The sequence below is a fragment of the Bactrocera dorsalis genome, chromosome 3, assembly GCF_023373825.1.
Source record: "Bactrocera dorsalis isolate Fly_Bdor chromosome 3, ASM2337382v1, whole genome shotgun sequence".
Lineage (NCBI taxonomy): Eukaryota > Metazoa > Arthropoda > Insecta > Diptera > Tephritidae > Bactrocera > Bactrocera dorsalis.
In genome coordinates this window covers 58152551-58174553 of record NC_064305.1, presented here as the reverse complement: position 1 = coordinate 58174553, position 22003 = coordinate 58152551, and the positions used below count along the sequence as shown (strand labels likewise).

Below are 22003 nucleotides of genomic sequence, written 5' to 3'. Positions count from 1 at the left end.
ATTCTTGCCTCAACGAAATTTTTTTGAGAAATGCTGCTTAGTTTGTACTCCTTTCCGGATAAAAATAGTGGTCTGTTCCGATTACATAGACGCGACTGCTGAGAGAATATTGCTGGTACCATTACGTTTTTTGATAAATTTTTCGAGAGCTGCTCATATCTGACAGCACTTAGCTATTCGCACTCAAATAAATCACTCTCTTTTGTACTTACAACTAAACCTTTAATTTCATTGAAGTTTTTTGATTTTCTTGTATCGCTAAGCTTTCGCACGGCTTCAATTAAGCGCCTTTCTACTATACTCGAACTCATACGGTATTCACCTGTACTTAGTTTCTTGTCCGCCGCTGTGCGATTTTAACGAAGTCACCTCAACGCACTTCGTATCACTTCTTGACGCCCTTAGCTGAAATATGAAGTATGTAAATTAATTTAAATATGACGTCTTAAGTGTTTAGCCAGCCGATAATATGAACATGCGGACTCGTGCATATCGATATAACGACTTCTACAGTAAAACATGTATATTACCTCAATGCTAGTTTCCAAACAAAAAGTCAACGAAGACGAAAACAATATTTTTTAGATGCGACAAAAACAAAGCGTTAATATGTGATGAGCTTGTATTTTCAGTGTCATCAATAGACCAGACACTCATTAGTGACTTGTTTTTAGAAAAATTTAAATAAAATTTGATGGTTAGCATGCCAATAGTAATTAGCACATTTGTATAAAAACCCGTGAAATTGCAGACTTCTGTATCAGTTTCGTACTACGAATCAACGTGATAGCACATAACATTTCTCAAAATGAAATTCTTTGTAAGTGTTTCAAAATCCAAAAAATCGAAATAATATTCAATTGAAAATCATAACAACTCAAAGAAAAAGTTTCTAAGTTCTTAAAAAAGTTCAAATTGAATAACAGATTTTAAACTAAAAATTAAAACAAAAAAAATTGTGAACGTGCTGTGCTAATTAATTACTCTCAACTGTCTCGTTATCATTTACTTAGGTCGTCCTTGCCTGCTTTTTGGCTGTCGCCTACGCCAACGAAGAAGCCGATGTCCTCCGTTTGGACAGCGAAGTGAACCCTGATGGCTTCAAATACGCCTACGAGTTCTCCAACTCCATCAAGGCTGAGCAAGAAGGTACCCTGAGCGGTGATGCTTTGGTCGCCAAGGGCCAATACTCGTTCACCTCCCCCGAAGGTGAAGCTGTTGCCGTCCAATATGTTGCTGATGAGAACGGTTACCAAGTTGTGAGCGCCAACCCACCACTCCCAACTCCACCACCAATCCCAGAGGCCATCCTTAAGGCTATCGCTTACATCGAAGCCCACCCATCCAAGGAATAAGCAGCTGTTATGTGCTTTTACAACATTTTTAAATTGATTGTTTCGTTTTTTACCTCCGTTTTTTGAATAAATGCATTCTAAGTCATTAGGATAAAAAAAATATGTTTGTGTTTTCATCCAATTCAGTTCAGTTTTTTGGCGATGAAAAGTGAAAGTTGAAAAAAAAATTATTACTCAATAAGTATAAACTTAAAATAAATGTCATAAATAGTTAAAGTGACGTTATAAAAATTCTTTATTTTATCCGGAATACATTTTTTAGTAAAGACTAAACATGTATATTAATTTTGTTTTCGAGTGAAACCTCTTTTGGTGCATATTCACTTGTAGAAAGCATCTCAAATGTCTCTCTGAAGTAGTATGCCATCATTGAGGCGCTCCATTGTCCCTGGTATCTATTTTATATCTGCTAAATGGCTTAGTGAAATTGACATCTCCTAAAGTTTCTGGAAAGTAACAGAGGTGAGAGTTTAGAAATTGTACTTTTGGACTCATTAGGTAATCGAAGACTAACAAACCTTTTAATATTCTTTTGGCGATTGCTTTAAATTAAGTTAAGGCTTCTGTTATTCACCAAAACGTTCACTATGACGTCTTTAAAGACAATCCAACCTTTTGTTTAAAAGGACTTTATGAAGCTCATTACGTAATCAATGAGACTAAAGTCCCCTACACCTATTGTGTTCTCTTTGAACCCCTCCATGCTTCTGATGAAGTTTATCAATACAAAAAGTTTTATCTGTACAACATCTGAAACAATATACATCTATAAGCAGTCCTACGAGAATTTATATGTCTTTCCTTTTGAGCTTTAATAGTCGGCATATACTATACAGCCCAAATTCCATTCATCCCACTTTTGCCTGCTTGTTAACCAAACAAGAAATTGACTCCACCAAAACTCAGCTATGCATATTTACAGCCTCTTCTTCGATTAAATTTTTACAAGTAGCCAGAGGCATAGAAATCTTCTATTTATGGAAGCCTGAATCTACCTTAAGACGTGCAATGCCTAGTCTGACGAAAATACTTTCCTTCAACATTGCCTCGCAGTGGTCGGACAATTTTAATACCAAGCAATCTCTTGGAAGAGACTTTACAACTTGCTTCATCAATCCCAGCGTTTTGTCGATAAGTTGATGAGGAGGCACTAAAATTTCTTTCGCTAACTTATCGGTCCATTGGATGCAACACATTTTAGTGAAGTGCCAAAAAACATTCATTTGAAGGCGAGCTAAAGTGAAAAGGTAAGACAATCCCTTCCCTGGATTGTGTGCTAAGTTTGGGACCCGCCACGTTAAAACCCTACTAATAAAAAGAATAGAATATTCTCGCTTTTTTAAACTCGGCTATAACCCCGTAAGCAGTGTCTCTGTCAATAAAGAAGAAGAATAATAATAATAAAATATACATATATACTATGTATGTTTCATATTAAAAATATTCTTTTCCGCCTAACAAAAGTACTTTCTGTTTAAATTCTTAACACTTTTATAAAATAGGTAAATATAATGGAAAAATATGAATAAAATAAAGCTAGCCTACATTTTGGCGCAGAGATAAATGGTTTGGCAGAGTTGCCATTTGGCTTTTGCTGCCAAAAATTTCCTTATTCTATTTAAACGAGACAAAAAATTAAAACGTCTGAAGTTTATGTTAACTTCAACTCCATTTTAATAATATATGTATGTACATTCATGTAACAGTCTGAAAGTGAAGTAGTGCTTCTTTAAATGAAACGGCTAAAAAATACTTTAGTTTTTATACACTTGCAACATATTGTTACAGAGTATAATTAGGTATAATAAGCATCATTGTGTCTAAAACTGATAACATCATGTTAAACTGACTCAACTTCATATAACTGATATTACTATATAACCAACGTTCGCGGCGAGTCTAAGCCTCGTGTGAGCCTATGTATACGACAGTGTTCAGTCAGAACAACCGTAATTGTGGCGGGATTGATTTTGCTAAGAGCCAGTAGTGCGGAGGGCCCCTTACAGTTCACTCTATGCCGGTAGGATCTCGCAGTCGCTTAAGTTTTGTGGTTGTTGAACTCACTGGAGGTCCAAAGCTCCAACGCCAGAACGTCAATGAGATATTATACCTTTTTCGGAGTAGAGCGTTCCACAGTATCTAATGTACGAGTATGCCAGTGGAAATGTCGCAGATACTATTTAATATTGTTGGGAAGTGGTTATTATCCGGAGTGAGCAAACGCGCCCCCATCTCGTCGATAGCTTTCTATTGGCCAAAGAGGTAAAATTTAGGTGTGGCACTGTCTACCTTTAGATGAAATCCTATATCTCTCGTACATTATGTTGACTATTTTATGTTATATTGTGAAGATTAACACAGTAATATTTAAAACAAAATCATATACCTAATAACCGATTTTTGTACGTCTAGTTGACTTTGTGTAGTATGCTACTGTCAACAATAAATAGTAAGACCTTTTAATATTGGGTTGTCAAAAAGGTCTTGCGGTTTTTATACTCTCGCAACAAAGTTGCTAAAGAGAGTATTATAGTTTTGTTCACATAACGGTTGTTTGTAAGTCCTAAAACTAAAAGAGTCAGATATAGGGTTATATATACCAAAGTGATCAGGATGACGAGTAGAGTTGAAATCCGGATGTCTGTCTGTCCGTCCGTCCGTCTGTCCGTCCGTCCGTGCAAGCTGTAACTTGAGTAAAAATTGAGATATCGTGATGAAACTTGGTACACGTATTTCTTGGCTCCATAAGAAGGTTAAGTTCGAAGATGGGCAAAATCGGCCCACTGCCACGCCCACAAAATGGCGGAAACCGAAAACCTATAAAGTGTCATAACTAAGCCATAAATAAATATATTAAAGTGAAATTTGGCACAAAGGATCGCATTAGGGAGGGGCATATTTGGACGTAATTTTTTTGGAAAAGTGGGCGTGGCCCCGCCCCCTACTAAGTTTTTTGTATATATCTCGGAAACTACTATAGCTATGTCAACCAAACTCTACAGAATCGTTTTCTTTAAGCATTTCCATATACAGTTCAAAAATGGAAGAAATCGGATAATAACCACGCCCACCTCCCATACAAAGGTTATGTTGAAAATCACTAAAAGTGCGTTAACCGACTAACAAAAAACGTCAGAAACACAAAATTTTACGGAAGAATTGGCAGAAGGAAGCTGCACCCAGGCTTTTTTTAAAAATTGAAAATGGGCGTGGCGTCGCCCACTTATGGACCAAAAACCATATCTCAGGAACTACTCTACCGATTTCAATGAAATTCGGTACATAATATTTTCTTAGCACCCTGATGATATGTACGAAATATGGGTGCAATCGGTTCACAACCACGCCTTCTTCCAATATAACGCTATTTTGAATTCCATCTGATGTCTTCTCTGTATAATATATACATTAGGAACCAATGATGATAGCGGAATAAAACTTTACACAAATACGGTATTTGAGCTGAGGTATCACGTTTAAAAAAATATGTAAATGACGGATAATGAAATCTCGATTATCACTTTATCATGCGAGAGTATAAAATGTTTGGAGACACCCGAACTTAGCCCTTCCTTACTTGTTTTTATTGAAATTGAAATGATTTTTTTATGACTCATGCCCAGCTCTTGACCGATGCTACGGCTGATGCCGGTCTCTTTCGACCAATTCAGCGATTTTATCGCAATTTTCGAGGACAGGCCTTCCGGAGCGTGGCGCATCTTCAACCACCTCTACACCAGAACGAAAACGTTGAAACCATCGTTGTGCGGTGAAAATGGAAACTGTATCGGGTCCATAAACTGCACAAATTTTAAAATATGCCGTATTTTCTCTTTATTTTGCTCCATGTTTGCGACGCTATAACTTACGAACGACTTAAAAGAAACGACAATCAATCAAACACGTGTTAGCGCGTGAAATAAGCTTTCCAAAAAGGTATAGCATGACCCGACGCGACGAACTACGCGCTTTCAGCGCCAACTAGTGAAAACACCGCAAGACTTTAATACTATTATTAATTTGACTGTAACAACTATTTCAAAGATTGAAAAAAACTTTGTCGCAAGTACATTTGGGCCAAGGGAGAATACTTTGAGGGAGCAGCATAGATTTTGAAGATTAATTTATGAAAAAAAATCTTACTATTTTTTGCTCATAGTCAAATATCGGTCAACACGTGAGGTATCTAGTTATTAGAGAAATTTGACGTATCTCTCCAAAAACATCCAATTTCAAACTTCCAGTAGAATTAAATGAAAATTAATTGGTTAATGTGAAAAATATCTTAAAAAACTTAAGTGAATGTATAATTTTCAGTAAGATAAAGGTTTATTCCGGAAATATGTGAAATTGTCCCATGAATTATCCCAAATTCCATAAATTATATATACTGACATCTGTTATTCTAGCAAACCTTATGCTCAATATGTCGGTCAGAGTGTGAGATATCTTAAAAAAAAATTACTTGCAAGCATGTTTTCGCGTATACCTGATATTCGATATTAAAGTTAAAGCATTCGGTCAATATCTTCCTTCTACCCAAATTATGGTGTAACCATTTGCAACCATTTTAACACACAATGTTATGGTTTGAGGTCGGAAAGACATTCTTTAATCTATTTATCTTTGTGAAATAATGCGTCCACAACAATATCTCTAAAATTAAACCTAATATTTCCATGATATTAACTATTGTTATATTTTGCATATAAAACTTGTTGCGTGATTATAAGATGATATAATAATAACAGCTGATATGAATGTATATAAAAGTTTAAAATGCACCCGAATTGTTCGTGATCATATGAAAACAGTGTTATGAAATGTTGTCTGTTTTGAAATCGAGAACAAGAAGAGTAAGTAAAAAAAGACGTTAGAGGTTTAAATTATTAGATCTATTCATTGCCTAATCTTCTTTTCAACTGTGTTCCAGAAAGTATAATACACGTTTTAAATTTGCTAATTAATTTAAATTTATTTTCTGGAGATGTTGTTTTATTAAAACATATAATATACACATGTATGTATATATATACATATGTACATGTATGTAGGACAGTACAAAATAATTTATCTGGCTGTTTTGGAATTTCTCTTCATTCTAAAAAACTAATTAAGTGAAAAATTTAACAGCAATTAAGCACAATAAATGTTCGCAATAAAATTAAACAATCTCGCAGATAAAATCAGTTTGGTGAGTTAAAAGTAGGTGTTTTAATCGAAAACAAGAAGAAACGCTAACATGGACTGCACTAAAGCTATAATAACTTTTTTAGATATATGTATAACTAAATCTGACAACACAATAACCAACGGTTTGCATCCAAAGAAAATTGTTTTGCCTTTTGTTATAAACAATCCTCTAATCGTATCGATATTATCTTCCAAGAAAAACATATATGTTATTTTTATACTCTCGCAACAAAGTTGCTAAAGAGAGTATTATAGTTTTGTTCACATAACGGTTGTTTGTAAGTCCTAAAACTAAAAGAGTCAGATATAGGGTTATATATACCAAAGTGATCAGGGTGACGAGTAGAGTTGAAATCCGGATGTCTGTCTGTCCGTCCGTCCGTCCGTGCAAGCTGTAACTTGAGTAAAAATTGAGATATCATGATGAAACTTGGTACACGTATTTCTTGGCTCCATAAGATGGGCAAAATCGGCCCACTGCCACGCCCACAAAATGGCGGAAACCGAAAACCTATAAAGTGTCATAACTAAGCCATAAATAAAGATATTAAAGTGAAATTTGGCACAAAGGATCGCATTAGGGAGGGGCATATTTGGACGTAATTTTTTGGAAAAGTGGGCGTGGCCCCGCCCCCTACTAAGTTTTTTGTACATATCTCGGAAACTACTATAGCTATATCAACCAAACTCTATAGAGTCGTTTCCTTCAGGCATTTACATATACAGTTCAAAATGAAAGAAATCGGATAATAACCACACCCACCTCCCATACAAAGGTAATGTTGAAAATCATTAAAAGTGCGTTAGCGTACTAACAAAAAACGTCAGATATGCAAATGACGGATAATGAAATCTCGATTATCACTTTATCATGAGAGAGTATAAAATGTTTGGTGACACCCGAACTTAGTCCTTCCTTACTTATTATAGGATAGTTTTTTGCTGAACGCTTTAATGGTTTAATATGAACAAACTGTTCGAAGTAGACAGTATTCTGTGCCAAATTGTGTCCAACGAAACAGTTGCCCTTACAAAGGCAGAGTAATGGATACATGCAAATTTTGGATAGATAGCTCAGTGAGAGAGTAGTTCACGTACATTGGGGCAAAAGGTAAAATTGAGAACTATAAATTGAAAATTGGAAGTTGTAAACAAAACGCAAAATTTTTAACTATTCATCAATATTAATTTTTTCGTCTTCAAAGTGATCCCCATCAGATGTAATACACTTATGCCAACAAGTGTTCCAATCATCGAACCACTTTTCATAAGCACATCCCAGGTCTTCTGCGAATTCCGTTTTATCTCTTCGATCGAAAACGGGTTCCACGGAGCGATAACTTCCGGTCGGGGAACAAGAAAATATCACACAGAACCAAATCTAGTGAATACGGTGGTTGATCGATGGTATTAATTGCGTGGATCAATGCGATGATTTCCACAAAGGAAAAAAATTAAGGACAGTCCTACCAACTTGCCAAATACAGTTTTTGAAATATCATTTACCCAGGAAAATTAATTATAATTTCAGGTTACTTTTTGTCACAATGTATATACAGACAAAGATGGTTAAATTAAATAATTTTGTGACACTGCTCATACGCAACGTGTGTTTTTTAAAAGTGTGGTTTCCATTGAGGAAATACTTTTTTTAGAGTTCGTCTATTTGATTTATACTCAGTTTGTTTATTACTAAAATAATTGTTCGGTTCGCGCAACACATCGAGCTTTGCAATAATTTATCGGTTTGCACCATGTTAACTTTAGCAAATAATTTGAATCCTCAAAGATGCTATACAGTACTCAGCGAAGACGCTATTGTTGCTGTTGGTCAGAGTATCGAAGACAACTGTAACGTCATCAGTCTGTCTGTTTGCGGACTTACAAAATCGAAATCGTGCAAGAATTGAAGCCCAACCACCAACAGGTACATCGTTTGTTTGATGAGTGGGCGCGAAACGGGATAGCCCGACCGACAAATCCCGATTGAAGCTCACTCCCGATCCCGATGAAGCTCACTTTTTGAATGAATATGGGTGATACTCTATAAGCTATTGATGAGACGCCGTTGTTTCTGCAAAAAGTCACCGTTTGATATGCTCTGTGGGCGCAGGGAATCATTGGTCTATATTTTTAAGAATAAAACGGACCCTAATTTTGCAGTCAATGGTAATCGCTATAGGGACGAATGACTTTCTTATGAGGTGACGTAAATCAATTTGTTGAAAAAAAATTTTGTTGCACGCATTATCGTGCGGTTTAACACCGCTGGAGTATTTCTTTTTGAAGTTAATTGAAGTCGCTTTTCTATGCTGTTAAGCCTGATGACGACCCTAGCAAACGTGTTAAGGATTTCGATTTAAGGGCATGTACCTGGAATGTCTGATCCCCTAATCGGTAAGGTACCGCTACCCAACTGGTTGATGTTCTCATAAGAATAAAGGCTGTCATCACCGCCGATGCGATGAACGGGACAAGGACTGAGACGAGTAGGTCTTTATTGCATTTACTAGAGTGGTCATATAAAGGAGCGCAAATTTGTTGTGAAATTCGTGGTGGGAGAAAGACTCCCTAGCCGAGTCCGAGGCATTCACAGATCAATGAAGGTCTAGCCACAATCCACACCAAAGCGAAGTTCTTCAATATATCGCTGACATGCGCCCAAGACCCGATTATGTTACCAAAAATGTTTTCTAAGAGCGCTTGGAAGGCAAGCTAATCCCAACACGATATCAAATCTGCCTCTGGAGCGAAAAGCCACCAGCCTGATCGATCAAATTGTGATAGACGGAAGATACGTTTACAGTGTTTTAGATGTGAGTACACTCCGAAGTTCTAGCATTGATTTGGACTACAATCTTGTTGAAGGTTCGACATCGAGAAGTGACTGATGCCCAGAGCATACTAAAATTATGGAGGGAACACTTCTCCAACCCGCTAAGCTAGCAGTAAAAGCCAGATAGCGAATCCGGTTTCCCAATCGATGACGAGGAAGTAGACGGTCCTTTGCTCGACCATGAAGAAGTTCGAATAGCAATTACCCGTCTGAAGAACAGCAAAGCGGTGGAGACCAATGGATTGTCTGCCGAGCTATTCAAACAGCTTCTTTGTAAAAGACCCGTGAAAAAAGGATCGACACACACCACCTCTCCCTCGACTTCAAGACTGCTTTTGACAGCACGAAAAGAAAATAGAAGAGCAAAACTCTTGGCTATAACTTTATATTATAAGCTTTATATGTCTTTTTGAAAAACACATGTCTAAAAAAACATCTCATGTGTATGTACTTATATGAGTTTCCGACCTTTCCCTCTGGATATTACAAAGTTCCGGCAAACTTTATTACACTGTACAGGATATAAATATCGGAGCATTCATTGCTTAAAATGTGAACCAGTTGCTTTCGACTCTGAACTCTCTGAGTGCAGTTTGTTGAGCGTGTTTGATTTAATTCCGACCACATTTTACATACCAAATCAAACATTTTAGTTGAACTAGAAGTGTTTATCATTACGAAATTGTTTATAAATCTCTTGTTCTTCTTCTCTTTACTCAACATACTAATTGATTAACTCTCCACTGCATTCGCACACAAATCATTTACTGTTGTCATTATCAAGATCCTCAGTTAGAAAATATAATTAGGCGTTTAATATTCACCGCTTGGCATGTTTGCTCCTTTTATTTCGAACCCAGTTTTTGCAAATCATTAAGCTTGTAGATCTGGGCAGCTAAAGTTTCGGCATTACTACAACTACAAAAGCGACTTTAAGGTATCGGCTGTGTCAAGTAGTTTGACAACGGTAATTTCGCAGAACCAGTTGCCGGCGTAAATATGTGGTAAGCGTGAATAATGGCAGGGCGATGCAATGTTCTAGCAAAACAAAAGCGGCATTTGCCGCAATAAATTCTAATAATTAAGTTCAAAACTGGAAATATTGCAGCAAACGGTTTCTATTTATATTTTCTTTGTGACACTTGTTCGGCGAAATTGGCGCCTCTCCCCACATTTAGGAATCACATAAATATTGCAGTTAGAACCTATGGCGGATGTAGTCGAGTGTTGTGTGCAGTCAGATAAACTTAAATTTAAATAGACAAAATGAAATTCGTTGTAAGGATTCACGTTGTAGTCATATTATTAAATAAAGAAGCACTCTTTTCATATAAATATAACTTTCCAGATCGTTTTCGCTTGCCTGTTCGCCATTGTGTTGGCCAACGAAGAAGCTAATGTTTTGAAGAACGAACAGGAAGTCAATCCAGAGAGCTTCTACTACACTCTTGAGCTAGACAATCATATTAGAGCCGAACAAAAGGGTTCATTGGAGGGCAAGGAAGCATGGATCGTCACTGGTGAATATGAGCATCTGACGCCCGAAGGCAAAACTGTCAAAGTAACTTACAAGGCCGATGAGACCGGTTACCATCCACATGTTGCCACCGTGCAGTAAGGAATATCAAAAAATGTGCAAATGCTTTTTAATTAATAAAAGGAACAAATAAATAAAGAATTTTTGAAAATAAAAATATAGATTAAATATTACTAAACTTTTAAATTCCATTCCGGCAATGTGATTTATCTTCATCGTAATAATATTAGGTTGTCAAATTCTTCCTTCCGCCTTTTTGTCTTTTGAATTTCGCGGCTATGTATAATATAAAGCGTTACAGAGCTCGTATCAGGCAATACTAAACATCTTTGAAATACTAAACATCTTTGAAAGGAGATTTTATCATATCCACTACATAGCCCGGACATAGCGCCAAGTGATTACTACCTGTCCACGGCAAACCCCCTTGTTGGTGTAAAGTTGAACTCAAAAGAGGCTTGTGAAAAGTCGCTGTTCGAGTTCTTCGCAAATAAGAAGGGGGGTTACAATGAAGTTGCCGTCAAGATGGAAATAGATTATCGAACGAAACGGCGCATATTTGAACTAAATCCGATCACAGTAACACTTTTTATAAAACATTGAATAAAGAGCAAAAAAGCGGAAGGGAGATATTTGACACCCTAATATAAATATGTAAATATCTGTTTATGTACATACCTACATACAAAAAGGAGTGCGCTTTCCTCTGAAGCACGGAAAATCGATAACTAACCATTCGACATACAAAATCCGCTGCTTTCGAGTTAAACTATCATATAAATTATATGAAAAATATAATGCTCAATATTTAACATACTTTTAGGCATTGTTAAAGTTATTTAGTAAACAATTTAAGAAAAACAAGTCGGAAGATAAATATTTATTCTTCCATGCACTAAACTCATAACAAATTAAGTATGATCTTTTAAACTTGTTCACTAGGAAGAACATTTATTTGCAGTTACTGATTAAGATTTCTTAGTTAACGATATACATGAACCCAATTGAATCCTTATGGGTTGTTATGAAGCACTATCACTTCGAAAAAATGCGTACAAATTCAAAAGGGATCAAAAGTGCTCTACAATCTAGCAAAGGTAATAATTTCCATCTGTAGGAAGATTGTTTTAATGCTCATATTCTGCCTAGACGAAACAATTTTCTCCAATCAATAAGTATCTGGCTTCTGGTGACTTTATTCCATACTGGTTTTCTTTCAATAATCACATCAATTATATCCGACTCCTTTACGTTATAACTACTATTTACATCTTTTGTTTTTTTTTTACATTGGAGTATGGTGTGTACACCTTAAACTCGACGCTCTTTTTCTGTCTTTCATTTGTTTCCGATGTTATTAATGGAGGTATTGACTGTCCTTATATGTTAAAAAAAATTAATTTCAATATTCCTCAGCGTTGCCTCAGATTGATATCTCCTTCTAATTTTACAAATGAGAAAACTGATTTGTAAAGTATGCCCCCCTCAAGCACGCTGTACGCGAGTTTAACTCGATTTCTGGGAAAGTTCCACTCGATTGTACTCACTATAGGGCTTCCTTTATTAACACACTTAATTCTGTTTTTTACTAACATTAGCCTTTGTAATTTCATTATTTTATATTTAAGTCATAATTTTCTAATAGTCTGTAAAAGTTAATGCTCATAAACTTAAGCAACTAAATAAAGAAATGTCAGTTCAATTATTATTTAATTTCAGTTAGCGCTTGATTTTTTGTCTTAGTTAGTCCATATATAGATAGGCGGAGGTAAATAGCCGCTCTCCCCCAACGCTTCATGAACAATTCAATTAAAAGAGCAGACAAATTATTTGTACATATTTTTAGTTCTTTTAAATATTTATATAAATGAAAATAAACAAATTCTGCAATTTTTAAATTTATAAGAATTTTTTAGTTTTTGATGCAGTTTTATTTATCACTTATATAATCTTCAAAAGAAAAAAGTGAGTTTCTCGAATAAATGTTAGCGTTGTTTCTAAACTTATTCGTATTGCGTTTATAGAATTTTACGTCCTCACATTTTATTTAAAAATAGGTATTTTATATCAATTCAGCCCTTTAAAAATAGTAGAATTTTTTTGATTAAAATCAAATATCAAAATGATATCAGTTTGGGAAGCTCTATAGAGAAAAGTTGTGAGGCAAAATTGTAGGTAATAAAATTTTCTACAACTTTTCTATTATCACCTTTCTGGCTTAAGCTAACTTGAAAATGTACTTCAAATATCCAAAAATCGGGTTTCTTATTTTTATCTGTTCAAACGCAAAACTTCTTCCACGAAATTACCCGTAAACTTACCTTCTTATATATGTCCCAAACATACTATATTTTCCATTTGAACGATTATCGAGGAAACCTTTTTTGGATATAAATCGAAAAAACACGAAATTTGAATCAAAACATCTCACGACAAAACAGCAGATTTTTTTTAAAAAGTTAGTAGCTTTTATGTTGGTTTAAATCTTTACGTTCTGAGTATAAAAAATATATACATCACTGTAGTGAATATGCTGAGAAAATGGAAAAAAGTTCTCTATTATAAAGTACATTGGTCTATATTAATAAATCAAGGCAATTTCTGCTTCAAACCCGAGGCATGTGTAAATTAGTGGAAAAAAAACGAAAAATTAATCGTCAGTAACTGTTACAAAGTTAACGAATAATTATCAAAAAATATGTGTTCGATATTATTGTTATTTAAAATAAAGTTAAGTATTTCCAAGAAAATTTAAAAGACTTAAGCAACGAACCCGATAATTCTATGAAGGTACGATTACGTATTGATTTATACAAATGGTTGTAATGTGGCGGTTAAAACTTTTGTTTTATATTTTATTTTTTTTCGTTTTTTATTGAAAAAGGCATGCAAATAAAAAAATTATCCAAAAATAGAACTCATACAACATTTTACCAATGAATGAAGACTAGTTTCAAAACCAGATTGTATGAAAATTTCTCGTATTTTTTCTCAAACCATACGCTCTTACCACGAATCATCACAATAATACAACAAAAACGATAAAACATAAAACAACTGAGTTAATATCACATTCGTCCATATATTTTCATTAGCAAGCAAATTAAAACTTAAATTAAAGAGAAATTAGTTTTTACAGTGTGAACACTTTATTCTTGGCTTGGGTGATTCTTAATGTACTCAATGGACTTGATGATGTGTGCAGGAATAGGATGGATCCACTTGCTGTTTGGATCGGGATGGAAACCGGTATCATCGGCATTGTAAGTCCAACCGACCTCTTCACCTTCTGGCGAAATAAATTTGAAAGAGCCATCCACCGTCCAGACATCATCACCCTCCAAACGACCTTGCTGCTCTAGGAGCACACCATTGTCAAGTTCAAGTACATAGTTGAAGCGATCGGGCTCAACTTCTTGCTCGCTCCTAAGTACATTAGCTTCCTCGTTGGCGAAGGCAATGGCCAACATGCAGGCGAATACAATCTATATAAAAGAAGAAGAAGAAGCATTATATATGTTATAACAAAAGTAATAGTTTTATGTGGATCAAGAATCAACTCGTCAACTCACAAGGAATTTCATATTGTCTGTTGCTCAGTGATTTGTGTGACAGATGCCGAAGAACTGTTGATGCAAAATATTTGGTTTTCTATATTTATACTAAACTAGATCTATGCAAAATTTCTTGCTTTGCCATAAACTAAAACTAGTTGAAGAACTAACTGCAACATATAAATATGTGTCGGCAAAGAAAGATGTACACAAGATCGCCCAATGAAATACATAGAAAATTCACATAACACTATCTTAATGTTTTTCCAGTTGTGCACAAAATCTGTGTTTAAATTTAGTTAAATGCTAAGTTAAATTATTTTTACGAATTTCCAAACCGGATATTTGCACTTCAGTTAACCAAATTTAAGTATCTCTTGATCGCTTCAAAGAGTCTTCTTTTTTCTTATTTCGCTTATTTTTATTTAAAGCGGAGAGAAATGAGAGCAATTATTGTATTCGCATAAAAAATATTAGTCAAGTCGTTAAAAATTAATTGAAAATGTTGTGGATTTCAACAAAAAAACTTTTACAAGAACTTGTTGTTTTGCCATTTTTTTTTTCACTGTAACTTAAATCGGCAGCTGGAAGTTAGAGTTCATAAGCATTCCTCCGTTGAACGGTGATTCAAAGCAAAAAACCAAAGAAATTACAGTGCGTTCAAAAATTTTACTTTTTTTTGAAGTGCAGATAGCGTTGAGAAAAATGTTTTAATTATAGAAAATTCATTCTTTTGTTATATCTTCCATTACAGCTTTTCCGCATTTTTCACAGAAAGCGACTTCGAGATTTGTTGAAGTAGCCTAATGAAATCCTTCGTTGGTATTTAATATTGATTTATATAATTAGCTCAGTCAATAGTATCACGGTCTTCAATTTTCAAAATTTGGAGAGTGGCATATCTCATAAGCAACTAGTACTAATACTCTTTCTTATAAAAGAGCTTTTTTCACATGGCAGTATTTTGACAAGAAGCCATGAACAGGAACAGCTGGTAATCACTTGGCGCTGTGTCCGGGCTACATGGTGGACGCGAGAAAACCTCTCATCCGAGCTCCCGTAGCTTCTGACGTGTTATCAACGAAGTGTGTGGTCTGGCGTTACCCTGGTGGAACACTACACCCTTCCTGTTGCCTAATTTTGGACGCTTTTGGTCGATCTCATGCTGCAAGCGGTCCACTTGTTCGCAGTAGGTTTAAGCGTCTGGCCATATCGGAGCAGCTCATAGTGGATGATTGCCTTCAAATCCCACCAAACACACAGCAAAACCTTCCTGGCCGTCAATCCCGACTTCACCGGCCTTCGATTTGCCTTTAACGAAGGAAAACCTGAAAATAGCGCCAATTTCGGCGTTAGCGAGCTCCATGTTTACACGTCTGTAACAGTTGAACGCAATATCCAAACTTATCATTCATAGCTTGGTTTTGTAGATTGCTCCCAATTGGAGCTTTGATCCACATATCCTATATCTGAGAACTTGAATAGTTACGGGTCGGTTTGAACAATTTTCTTTCATAAGGTGGCCGACCTTAAGCGCACTATTTTGTAATGAAAGTAGGCGTGGTTGTAGTCCGATTTTGTTTATTTTCGCACTCAAATATAGGAATGTCAAGGAATGTATACCAAATTTAGTTGATATCAATCGAGTAGTTCTTAAGATATGGCTTTTCACTGAAACGTGTTCGGTGCCACGCCCATTTTCCTTTTTGTTCCTTTCCAAGCTTTATTATTAGATTTTAATTTTTACTCAGTTATCGCTTGTATATGCGGACATTGAAAAGTAGAGTAGTTTTAGCCATGTCCGTCTATATGTCGGCTCTTCCTTTGAGATATGGATCAGAAATTCTTCACCCGCCCTTTTTTCATCAAGAAGCTGCTCGTCAAGACCTTTGTCAAAAATTATTACCATACAAATTGACCGATAAAAGTTCTTTTAAGGAATCGTTTATATTTTCAACAGCAATTAATGTTTTCTTCTGTTTGAATTAGCTTTCTGTCAGATTTAATGATAATATTGCTTTCCCAAAAGAAGTAAGCATGGGAAATTTGACAATACGACAATGATTTTTCATTAAAACGCCACCGAGTGATGACCTAAATCTTGTATTAACAGTACGAATATTAAAATATTTGAAAGGAGTTTAATTCATAAATTCTCTTTAGTTTCAAAACTTGTTCGATATTTAAACAAATATTCACTCAGCAAGTTCTAGATCGAATTACGAGATTTCTCTGTCCCACTGACAATCAATTTATGTTTTATGACTGTTTTTGAAATTCTCTCCCACGAACTATAAAAATATTCCTGATATTGAACAATAACGGAAACTTCTGGCAATACAAGTTTAGACGGTTTCGTAATGCTACTCAAAAGCTAGTTTCATATTTTCAGCTTAAAGTTTGCATCTAAACACATGCAATGATAACATATTCTATATATAGTATATACTTTACTTCTATATATATGTATAATATGTACATAACGTTAATTCATCTTTGGACAGAGTCAACGGCAGAGATAAATTTAGATAAAATTCAAATGTTCAATAAATATGCGAATGCTTATTAGGTGCCTGCATTCGATTTTTTTAAGAACTGGTTCGCAGCAAAAATAAACCAATAGAATTAATTTATGTGACAAGAATGAAAAGTTAGAACCAAAATAGTGCATGCGAAATATTGAAGGCAAGTAAGGCAAGTGAAGAATGGAGTTAGGCGGAGTTCGGCTTAAAAATGCCATGTGGCAGATTTTTCAATCATTCACGTTAAAAGTTCTTAGATAAAACATTATTTTTAGTTCCTGGATAAATCCACTGACATAAAATTACCAACACGAAGCTGAAAATCATACCAAATTATTGTGGACTGTATAGTATAAGGTGTTTTTGGGTGTAAAAAATCTTCTAAAGGGAAAGCTGTCAAACTAGCTGTCAAAATAATCGAATATTTGACATATAAATTGAGTATAATTTGGCATGCAACCAAAGCATCACATCAAGAAGTGAGGCAATTAACCGCCTAGATCATATTATTTGACTTCACCGAACTACCGACACTACCTGGTACTTCAAAGGTCAATGCTTTATACTAATAAGGTAGCGTCGCTGAGCACATGGATTGCAAAATTTGTCTGAAACTGCCAAACGAAATAACGGGTGATTTTTTTGAGGTTAGGATTTTCATGCATTAGTATTTGACAGATCACGTGGGATTTCAGACATGGTGTCAAAGAGAAAGATGCTCAGTATGCTTTGACATTTCATCATGAATAGACTTACTAACGAGCAACGCTTGCAAATCATTGAATTTTATTACCAAAATCAGTGTTCGGTTCGAAATGTGTTTCGCGCACGTGTTTTGTTCAGCGATGAGGCTCATTTCTGGTTGAATGGCTACGTAAATAAGCAAAATTGCCGCATTTGGGGTGAAGAGCAACCAGAAGCCGTTCAAGAACTGCCCATGCATCCCGAAAAATGCACTGTTTGGTGTGGTTTGTACGCTGGTGGAATCATTGGACCGTATTTTTTCAAAGATGCTGTTGGACGCAACGTTACGGTGAATGGCGATCGCTATCGTTCGATGCTAACAAACTTTTTGTTGCCAAAAATGGAAGAACTGAACTTGGTTGACATGTGGTTTCAACAAGATGGCGCTACATGCCACACAGCTCGCGATTCTATGGCCATTTTGAGGGAAAACTTCGGACAACAATTCATCTCAAGAAATGGACCCGTAAGTTGGCCACCAAGATCATGCGATTTAACGCCTTTAGACTATTTTTTGTGGGGCTACGTCAAGTCTAAAGTCTACAGAAATAAGCCAGCAACTATTCCAGCTTTGGAAGACAACATTTCCGAAGAAATTCGGGCTATTCCGGCCGAAATGCTCGAAAAAGTTGCCCAAAATTGGACTTTCCGAATGGACCACCTAAGACGCAGCCGCGGTCAACATTTAAATGAAATTATCTTCAAAAAGTAAATGTCATTAACAAATCTAACGTTTAAAAAAACGAACCTTTTATTTTTTGCAAATTTTTTGGTTTTTTTTTTTAAAAAAAGTTATCAAGCTCTTAAAAAATCACCCTATAGAAGTTCTGCACCTCTAAATAATTCGGCGAAATATAGCTGATCAATACGAAAATACTCTGAACAATATGATGCGAGTGTACAAAAAAAAATATTTTATTGCAGCAGATCTCAACTCACTTCGTTTCCGGATATTTTGCTAAAAAAGGAAAACAAAGTACTAAATCATCAGTAAATGTTCTAGTGAATTCATACTAAGAAATATATCAATTGTCACACCCTCTTTCTTTGCAGATTCTCTTCTGAATATGCTTTATTCAGCTTTCTGTTGCTAAGATAAAGCATGGCAAAAGCAGCATGAACTGGAAATCATAAAAGCAAAAGTAATAACAAATTTAAAAATGTCAACATACATATATCCGTATATTTAAATAGATTGCAGCTTCAGCACGATTTAATTCGGTAGTCGGAATACAGTGCAAATTAGTCAAGCGAAAGGTGACAATACTCTATTTCATAAAAGTATACATTATTATTCTATTTCCAGATTTTTTTCTGAGAAAACTTTTGAATTTAATGATTCAAAAATTTGTACTCATATTATGGTAACTTTTAACTGTATTTTTATAATTGAACGTTTTGCGGTGACCGCAAGATCTCTAAACTCGAACCTCTGAAATTCAAAAAAAGTCTAACAGAAAAATTATCTAAGAAGCTCGTGTTAAAAAGCCTTTCCAAATTTGCGTGTATCTTCGACAGTATTCACCGGAATGATATGAAATTTTTTGTGTGTATTCCTAAGTATATGTTCATTAAGAAAATAAAATAAAACAAGTAAGGTAGGGCAACCGAACATTTTTACTCTTGCAACTTACAAGAATTAAAGCCAGAGCCAAATAACTTATGATGTATAACGTCAGCCAGAGGATCGAAACTAAGCAATTTTACCTATGCTTATACTCTAAATGCCTCATACACTGCCGCCACATTTGGCATGAGATTTGTTAGAAAAACGAAAGTCATTATACGTACATAGTATATGGGAGTTAGGTTAGCATTGACCCGATATTATCGAATAACTATTGTCATTAAAGTAGCTCACATATGGTACAAATACCAATCAAATGGAGCAAAATCAGCCGCATCTTCAAAAATCCTAGTAATGGGGCTGGGCCAAAGTTTTCGCTCAAAAATATATATTGAAGACACAAATATACAATGTTATGATTAAAACACGCTCTCCCTATTTCATTGAGATAACTAAAATTTTAATCGATATATCCAGCATAAAATCACCTGGAAGTTCGAAAATCGTTATATTAGGAATATGACGGTTCAGGGAAGTATTGACCCGATTCAATCCGTTTTCGGTATACACACATACCATTATCAGGAAATGATTGTACCTTCATTTTAATTAGTTACACACACATTGCGCCATATTTTCGGTCAAAAGTCAACTATCGATACTGGGTTCCATATATTCGGTACCTAGAAACTTCAACAGTTCGGGCTGGATTTTAACAATTTTAAGTCATAAGGTATAAGGTCATAAATTATTAGTGTAAAATTTTATTCCGTTTAAATTATTACTTCTTGATTTGTGTACTGGAAAGTGAAAGAATCAAGTGGAATTTAAATTTTGTTATATGGGAAGAAGGCGTGCTTCAACCACTAATTTCGCACATTATCGAAATAGGCCCATTGGGTCCCGAGATATGAGATTTCATCAAGAAGTAGGTGATGCCACGTCCATCGTCCTATTTTCAGCCTAGATGTCATAAGATCTACTCATGCCACCTCTGAAGTAAAACTGAATGTCTCTGGCGTAATTAGTTATGGATATATTGCCCTTTTAGTTGTTTTGAACAGTACTGTATCAATTAAAGACTTTAACTAAATACTTACACTAAAAACGGTAGCATTGCACTTGGAACAAGTTCGAAAGTAGTATTAAAGTAATTTTGCTTATTTGAAAAAGTTTTTAAATCACTCCAGTTGGATTTTCATTTCTTAGCTCAACATCAATTATGCGCCACTGCCGTCTCCCGCAGCTTCTCGGCCGTGGATTCCCCCAAAGAACACTTCTGTAAATTTCGTCAATATCCTAACGTAATCATACCACAATTAGGTAGTATTCAGAATAGTGACTAAATTAGAGCACTATCCGGGCTATAGACAATACGAGAAAAGCCATTGGATTGTTAAATTCATGGAAAGGAGGAAACGATAAAAGCAATGTCCATAAGAGTCTGTTACAGACGAAAACTTCAAAATAATGTACAAAATTACTTCGAAAAACCTTAAAAGGAGGTTAATCGAGATACCTGAGGGTATGCGAAAACTCTGGGAAAAGCGGGCAATATTGTATGAAACGGGCTTTGAAAAACTTTTACGTTCTCCTTATTCTCCATATCTGGTTTTAGCTACTACTCACCAACTACAAAGGTTAAGAGGTAAGGAAAGGCTAATTTCAGTTTACAAGGATCAAAGCTCGGGTAATATTACATTTACACTCGTGCCCATGTAAAGCTTATGTATGTATGTATGTGCAAGAGCAATTAATATTTTATATCTGCAGGTATCTTCTGTGAAGGTCTTCATGCTTTTATTACTTATCATCTGTGCATGCTGAGAATTCTGATAAAAAAGTTGACAATCTTTTTGTAGTTCGCGAACATTTCATTTGAGTCACACATAGTTCTGTGGATGTTGATGAAGATCTCCTTGATGACCGCCGCAAGAACGAATTGCCTAGAGAATACGAAATGCAAAGGAAGCCATTAACCTCTGTAGGTGTTGCGCTGTGATAATGAATAAAATCAAAAGCAACAAAAACATATTCTTTTATATTCCAGTAGGCAAAAGCTGAAGACAATTTTACGCTTCCAGCGCACGTCTCAAAAGTGCGAATGTCAATGGTGTTTAAAGAGAAAAGTAAGTATGCCTACATAATATTTGAATTAAAACTTGAATTAAAACACATTTGATAAAAAATATTTGAAATTATAATTTGTTAATCTAAGCCATGCGAAGTTCAAAACATAATATTACAAAAAATTATCAAAACTTTTACATTTTACACACGATTGTTTGTTTGAGTAAATATTTCACTAACAATAAGTTGAGAATAAATTACTTTAAACCAAATTCATTTAACAGTTGTTGTGTTTTTAGCGCAGATAATGCTTTTGAAAAAATATCCGCTATCATTTCATCGGTGTCAATATGGTATAATTTAATTTGGCCATCTTTAATTTTTTCTTTGATGGAGTTTGATTTGATGTCTAAATGCTTCGTTCTGCTTGAGTATGAGTTGTTTTCAGATATTTGTATGGCGATTTCGAAGCTTTGCGCACTAACTCCTTTTTAAATAGCTTAAGCCAGTTTGATTATTGTATTGCAGACACCAACGACATTAATTCGGCCTAATTAGCTGATAAGGTTATCATACGATGCTTTTAGAGTGCCTAATGAATGGCAGCATTCTGAAATGACATAGC

At 35.2% G+C, this 22003-nt stretch overlaps 3 protein-coding genes across 3 annotated transcripts; 2 read left to right on the top strand and 1 right to left on the bottom strand.

Moving 5' to 3' along the window:
- Positions 1-663: 663 nt before the first annotated feature.
- On the top strand, positions 664-1455 carry LOC105233886 (cuticular protein 47Eg). Its single transcript, XM_011216056.4, has 2 exons — positions 664-820; positions 1014-1455. Exons 1-2 carry the CDS (start codon positions 809-811, stop codon positions 1353-1355), a joined length of 354 nt encoding a protein of 117 aa, XP_011214358.1. The 5' UTR covers positions 664-808; the 3' UTR covers positions 1356-1455.
- A 9050-nt stretch (positions 1456-10505) lies between these two features.
- On the top strand, positions 10506-11089 carry LOC105233885 (larval cuticle protein 9). The gene is made up of 2 exons (XM_011216055.4): positions 10506-10662; positions 10733-11089. Exons 1-2 carry the CDS (start codon positions 10651-10653, stop codon positions 11000-11002), a joined length of 282 nt encoding a protein of 93 aa, XP_011214357.1. The 5' UTR covers positions 10506-10650; the 3' UTR covers positions 11003-11089.
- A 2894-nt stretch (positions 11090-13983) lies between these two features.
- Positions 13984-14642, bottom strand: LOC105233884 (larval cuticle protein 9). Its single transcript, XM_011216054.2, has 2 exons — positions 14494-14642; positions 13984-14406 (listed from the first exon to the last, which is right to left on the bottom strand). Exons 1-2 carry the CDS (start codon positions 14503-14505, stop codon positions 14071-14073), a joined length of 348 nt encoding a protein of 115 aa, XP_011214356.2. The 5' UTR covers positions 14506-14642; the 3' UTR covers positions 13984-14070.
- Positions 14643-22003: the final 7361 nt, after the last annotated feature.